General features: G+C 42.1%; 1 protein-coding gene across 1 annotated transcript; it reads left to right on the plus strand.

Annotated features, from left to right (window-relative positions):
- Nucleotides 1–5,237: 5,237 nt before the first annotated feature.
- SODALDRAFT_325976 (hypothetical protein) lies at nt 5,238–7,135 on the plus strand. The gene has a single exon (XM_028610044.1). It carries the CDS (start codon nt 5,338–5,340, stop codon nt 6,745–6,747), a length of 1,410 nt encoding a protein of 469 aa, XP_028469592.1. The 5' UTR covers nt 5,238–5,337; the 3' UTR covers nt 6,748–7,135.
- Nucleotides 7,136–7,525: the final 390 nt, after the last annotated feature.

Below are 7,525 nucleotides of genomic sequence, written 5' to 3' on the forward strand. Positions count from 1 at the left end.
AACCTTTATACTATCCTCGCGGCTATACTAGGTATAAGGGCGTATATCCGGCATTACGTATTAATAGGCGGCGGTAGTATAAGGGTTCTTATATATCTCGTAAGGCCTCCTTATTATCGGAGGGATAGCCTTTACGGACGTATCGCTATAAGGACGCTTCTTATTCTCTTTATTATTAGTAGTATCCTTAGTATCGGGGAGGTTTCTAAGGGTATTAAAAGTGCCTCTCCTAACTCTAGGCTTTATAGTAGAGGATTATAGACTCTTTATATTACTAAGAACCGCCCGTAAAGCCTTTATAAAGTCGTTAATCGTTAGCTCGTTTTCCGTAATCTTATCGTAATTATTTACTAGGTAGTTATTGCTCTATTCCTAGGCGATAAGTCTAATAGCCTTTAACGCGTTTTCCGCTTAATAGTCCGTGCTTAATAACTCTAAAATACATATATATTTATAGTGTTTTATCGCTATTTTCTAGCTTACTACCTAAGCGTCTATATCCTTAAGTATAGCCTTTATAGGCGTGGTGTATTATCGGTATATAACCAGGGCTTCCTTATAGAGGTTTATAAATATTAGTCCTACGTACGCGTATAGGAGAGTAATCTAGGCCCGTGGGTTATTTACGGTATCGTCCTATAGCTAGGCTAGGAGGCTATATAATATAATATAAATAGTCCCTTTAATATAGGAGTATACCTTATGAAACTCCTTTTACTACGCGTTGTAATCTGCCTTTTCTTCGCGGTATATGCGGCGATTTTATAGGTAGCGTGTACGCCCCTTTTTAAAGAGGTTATCGATAGATATAGGCGTCCTGGTTAGTGGTTCTTTCGTTATAGCCGTGGCTGTCCGGCGGGGGGCCGTCTTCTTCTTACCGATAGCCGTGGCCGCTATAGTAACGGCCGTAATAACGGCGGTATCCGTGGCGTCCTCGTCACCCTTTAGCGTAATAGTGGAAGACGGAGTAGCCGTGATAGTGGAAGCCGTAGCCTCCTCCGTGTTAGGGTTTATAGTAAGGGCCTTATATTTACGGATATTAAGTAGTGTAGGCTTAAGAAGTAGGTAGGTATCGGCCTCCTCGTCGCTTAGCTTTAGATTAAGATAGTTTTCCTAGTAGGAGGTAGATTTACCGTGCACGGCGCGCTCCTATATTACCTAATCCCTTTAGTTAATAAGGGTAATAGCGGTCGCCTTCTATTCGGCGTTAGATATATTAGAAGATATCTTTATTAGTTTATTATTTATCGGTGAGTTAATTAATAGGTAGGTTAATTAATCTCTTAATTACTCTAATTAGGTTAATCGTAGTTATGTAAGAGTACTTATGTCAATATAATTACTTCTTTATAGTGGAATAGGGGTAGCCTTATTAATATATATTATTTAGGCGTTATAAACCGGGCTTATAACTATCGCACGTTAAATAGCACTTAGATAATTAACTTAGTAGAGCAGAAATCTCGTATATATATATTATATTAAGTTATATCAATATAAGTCTCTTATATCCTTAATTTAGGTGGTGAAGACTCTGTTATAGATACTATATTATTTGGATCCTATCCGGTCTTTTCCGGTATCCGCCCCTGTTATATCCTGATTCCCGAGGTCCGAAGCCCTTAGTTAGGGAGTGGATCCCCCCTAGATCCCCTATAGACCCCGTTATGGTCCTGCCCATGCGATAAAGGCGAATACCTTAAAGGCCATCGATAAATAGGCTACTAGTAGGAGGTAGGCGGTGATTAGGCTAATAAATAATAAGTCCTTACCTATAAATACGTATACATCTATAAATGTAATAAGGAAGGCACCCTCCGTAAGTATAAGACACGCCTTATAGTACGAGGGGATTAATAAAAAAACTTAGAAACTAAAGATAACTACGCTATTATATTAGCCTCGCGGTCCTTCCGTATACTAATAGCTATCGCCGCCTAATTTTACCTAGAGATAAGGTAGTTTAACGCTATTAACGCGTTTGTTAACACTAGCCTTGAAGAGAAAGTATTTATATAGATACCGTAAGGCTACGAAGTGCTAGGTAAGGTCCTGCTCCTACGGAAAGCCCTTTTCGGTTTAAGAGTATCGCCACTATTATAGTAAGAGGAATTTAGCGGTACGCTATAAAAGATAGGATTCATGGCTATACCTAATAACCCCTATATTATAATCCGCGATAGTTTAATCCTATTCTTTTACATTAACGATATCGGACTTATATACTATAGAGATCGTAAAACTAATACCGATAACCTTAAGGCTACCCTTAAACGAAGCTATAGGGTATCGGGAGACGACGAAATCCGTTAGTTCCTGGGAATTAAGATTCTAAGGGATAGAGCTATATATAGGTTATAGTTATTATAATCCTCCTACGTGGAGAAGATCGTAGTTAAATACTATATAGATATCCTCTGCTAAAGACTATTAAAGGTCCTATTATTTATAGAGCCGCTAATATCACGCAACGATATACGCGCGTCGATTCCCGAGGTCTATTAGTATTAGGGTATAATATGTTTAATCCTATATACCGTTATCGTGATAAGACCCGATATCGTGTTCGCCTATTTAAAGCTTTCCTAATATACTATTAACCCCTCCTCTAACCACCTTAAGAGGGCTTAATAAGTGCTGCTATTCTTATATTATACAAGGCACTACTACCAAGAATTCGGTGGGGATAGACTCTTCCTAACAGTAAGAGACGCGTCCTTTAGGGATAATTTAGACCGTAAGAGCTCCTAAGAATACGCGATAAACCTTTTCGGCGGTATTATTAACTAGAAGGCGGGTAAGTAACCGAAAATTATAACGTTATTAATAGAGTCGGAATTACTCGCTTTTATAGAGGCCGCTAAGGAGATATTATTTATCAGTCGGATATTAAGAGATCTAAAGCTTTAGTTAGATTAATCATAACTATAGCTATACTACGATAATTAGCAGACTATTAACCTTATTAATAAGAAGGCATAACGCCTGCGAATAAGACTACGGTATATCGATATTTATTACTAGTAGGCGCGCTAGTTAGTATCGTAAGGTCTTTTTAAGATTACATATATTAACACGAAGGATATAATTATAGACGGTTTAACGAAGGTATTACTGGAGGCGGGGATTAAACGACTATAATAATAGCTTAATTCAACGGATTAAAAGGATCGTATCGAGTAGTCGAAGTAACTGTATAAAGAGATTAAATACGCTAAAGCCGCGGTCGTAGCGATAATACAGGCCCCCGAGGGCGTAGTAGATCCGATAGATATAGATCCGATTAAGTAGATCTAGCTAATCTGGATTAAGGAACTAATTAAAATAGAATTAAATTAAACGGTTAAATTGGGCGGATTTAGATCCCTTTTATGAGGGCGTTTTCCCTTAACTATTAATTTTACGATAGAAAAGATAAGAGCGTTTGGTTCAAGCCGAAGCCTCTAATTAGTTAGTTAACCTGGGAAGACCCACTTTAACTAAGGGGGCGTATCGTATAGGCACACGGACTACGGCGTAGTCTATAGGGGATCTATGCCTGACTAAGGGCTTCGGACCTCGGGTATTAGGATATAATAGGGGCGGATACCGGAAAAGACCGGATAGGATCTAAATAATATAGTACCCATAACAGAGTCTTCACTACCTAAATTAAGGGTATAAGAGACTCACACAGATACAACTTAATATAATACATATACACGAGATTTCTACTCTACTAAGTTGATTATATAAGTGCTATTTAACGTACGACAGATACGATCTATTATACTTCGGGCTTTAGGTAATTATAAATCGTATACTAAGGTTATATATTATTCTAGAATAAGTCGTTATCGATTATAAGCTTTTACCGTATCGTGTAAGCCTATACGGTATAGTATACTCGCTTCCCTAAGAACTTCGTCGGGCTATTAATAGTTTTATAGGGTATTACTATTAAGGTCGGGGCGATTACTATTATTATCGGCTATAACGCTAGTAATAAAACCGGTAATAGCGTAGACTCTATTAGTATAAGAATTATTAGGGTCTATAAGGGAGCCGGAATATTTAAGTTAGGCGGTATTAGGTTTACGGAGTAGGCGATCCTAGGAGCCGAGCTATAAGCTATTCGACTAATAGGCATTATCGCTTATTAGCTTCTTCTCTCGCGCGTTATTAGTCTATACATTAGCTTATTTCCGAATAATACTCTTATATCGGAGTAAGCCTTATATTAATATTAGTATATTATTTATAAAAAGAGCCTAGCCTTATATTTAGGGCTTAGTCGTTTTCTTCGAACCGTTAATTTATTTACTCTATAACCTATTTAATTCTAATAGGTTACTAGGTAGTAGCGTTAGGATTCTAATCTATCGCTAGCATAGCGCGTGGGTATCGCTAAGTTCTAGATTTATAAATAACTAGTTATAGATTATAGTACTAAGTAAGGTCGTAATAATAGATTATCTAAAACTAAGGAAGGAAGAAGGAAAAATAAGAAAAGTCTATAACGCTAGGCTAGCTATAAGGTAGCGATAACTAGGCGATATAGGTCTGTTAACTAAGCACGCAGTCAGGAAGATCCGGGGTATAGCGGGATCCTTATATCGGGGTTAACTCATAATAGCGTCCTACGGAAGAAAGCCACTCGATTCTTAGCCTACTCTATAGGGTATAGGATTTCGTGATTAGTATGATAAAAATCTTTAGTGTTATTTTCTTATAAGATTATTTATACGATATCGAGATCCTACTATATAATATAAGCGGAACATTTACCTTAGCTCTAGGCATAGCTGATAAGGTATCTAGTATACAGAATGCCGTCCGGCTATATAAGGGATAAAGGGTAACGGGTAATAAGAGAGATTACAGAAACCTGAAGATTAGCGATTTAGAAAATAGCTAGTATCTGTTACGGACTAGTATCGTGATACGCGACGTCTTAACGATTATTAAGACCAATAGTTACTATTAGAATATAGTAATATAGGTGTAAACGTATATATATATCTAGCTAAGTGACTATCTATAATATATATAGTTATAGCTAATAATATAATATACCACGCTATCAGGTGATCCACGTATATAAGCGGTCCTGTATGGGTCTAGTTACCCTCGTGTGGGTGACTATGTCCACAGAGTCTCTACTCCGGTGGTGGGGCGTCTTACTGCAACTCGGACCAATGGCACGTGACGGAGGTAAGATTTGTGAGAGCATCCAGAAACTCGGTCCATAACCTAGGAAAACATTATTGACATCCACCTGCGAGAGTTCACATCTCGCCTCAACTTCCACCTTCTTGATTAGGAGGGCCGTGGCTCATCCTGGAGCGTTAACGGACCATGTCTGCTCGACTATCCCCCGGAGGGGCTCTCCTGAGATCATCTCGCATGTTCTCAATCCCCAACCCTATACCCGCACCAACCTCAGGAGACGTTCGCCATCAATTGGGCACATTGGCTTTTCCGACCCATCTGTCCATCACCACGCCGGAGAGCTCAAGAGCTCGTGGTGACTGGGGATTGAAGCGCCCACTTCCCTTGCGATGGACGGCGAAGACATCGACTCCTTCCATTCGGGTCAAGCACATTGATTCCATAGAGAATGTGACCGACTACGCATCGTCCTCCGAGCATAGCCTGACGCTTCAGAAGTTTCACGAACTCAATCTGCCAATCACGGTTCCTGCACTTCCGAATCGGTACCGCATGATCTCTCAAGCCGTGACATCCGTTTTCGAAGAAGACAGCGACTTCATCGCACCGGAATCTGCGCAAGGCGCCTCTGGTGCCGACAAGAGGTGGAGGTTCCAAGGCCCATGGCTGGCTGGCATGACCGAGGGCGAATTCAACAAATACTTGAGAACAACGGTCCGGAACAAGCGACAAGAGTTCCGTGACTTCTTAAAAGCGCGCTTGGCCTCCGAAATTACTGCGTCGCAGCAACAGGAGGCCCTAGACAAAGCAGCTGACCCGCCGACACCGGTTCAGCCCCGCGACATCACGGATGAGCAATTCAGTCAGTATGTGCGGAGACTGCGAGCTGATCGAGTCACCCTTTTCGCGGTGGTGAGCGAGTTTCTCGACTTGGCCCCCCTCAATCCCCCCAGCGCGATCGCCAACATGTCGATCGGCGCCCGCATCGAGTCCAAGTCGCCCAACCCTTACGCGGAGCGTGGACCGCCCGTTACTCACCCTTCAGCTGGCCTCTCGTACCTGCGCTCCAACGCCCATGCTGAAAACCACCCTCTCTACGGACCTCAAGCCCACCCTTCGCCTGTGCTGGCTAGAATTATTTCACCCAGGATGATGTCGGCTCCCGCGAAGCTCGGCGTCGCAGGTTTCATCACGGACACTCCCCAGGGCGATTCGGCTCTCAACCGCAAAACGTACCGCAGTGGCAGGGCCCGAGTGCCTGGCATTTCCACATTTGATGCCGAGATTGAGGGTGGTGCCAAGTGCTACGTCGAGCCCCGCTCTGCCAATGTCAACTCTGCAGGCAAAGTCATCATCAAAGTCAATGATGCGAACGAGGAGGCGCAGGTAATATTGAAGGAAACAATTGGAAAGGCCGAAATCTACAACGCTGCGCCGAAGACTGAGGAGTTTCAACTGCGAGCGTCAACTCAGCCACTAGCCCACGAATACCAAACCCAGCGTGGTTGGGGCTCCAGGGGCTCTCATAACAGGAACGCACATGCCTCGGAGGTATTCGTGAGTGGTAGCTCACAGACGTATGGACTCGACAGGTGAGCAGCAACCGGGCATATGCGTATGTCTCAGCACAATGTACAGGCATGGTCCAGGCTGGTCATTCGTGGAGGCCTTTCTTGAACCCTGTCAGGATCACATTTATTCTTGTACACTTGTATATCTTGTCTGTAACATAAGGTACCTTAGAAAACAAAAGACACGTCTCGACGGTTATCACTACTGCTCAGTTTTGGCGAGAGGTGTGTGCTAGTTAATAAGAGTGTTCAGTAATCATACGGGGAGCGTGGGTACATTGTTCTGTCGAACAGACGACAGTCTTTTCGGTTACGTAATGGGCCGGATTACCAAGAGTACAATCCGGGTGGACGCTTATAGAATCTGCACTATATAAAATACGGTGGCAGCGTTTATCGCACGTCAAATAGGCACTTGAATGATCAACTTAGTAGAGCAGAAATCTCGTGTGTGTGTATTATGTTAAGTTATATCTAGGAGAGTCTCTTATACCCTTAATTTAGGTGGTAAAGACTCTGTTATAGGTACTAAGTCATTTAGATCCTATCCGGTCTTTTCCGGTATCCGCCCCTGTTATATCCGAAGCCCTTAGTTATAGCGTGGATCCCCCCTAGATCTCTTATAGACCACGTCGTAGTCCGTGTGCCTATACGACACACCCCCTTAGTTAAGGTGGGTCTTCTCAGGTTAACTAACTAATTAGAGGCTTCGGTTTAAACTGAATACTCTTAACTTTTCCATCGTAAAATCAACAGTTAAGGGAAAACGGCCTCGTAAAAGGGATCTAAATCCGCCCTATTTA

Source organism: Sodiomyces alkalinus (genome assembly GCF_003711515.1).
Source record: "Sodiomyces alkalinus F11 unplaced genomic scaffold SODALscaffold_1, whole genome shotgun sequence".
NCBI lineage: Eukaryota > Fungi > Ascomycota > Sordariomycetes > Glomerellales > Plectosphaerellaceae > Sodiomyces > Sodiomyces alkalinus.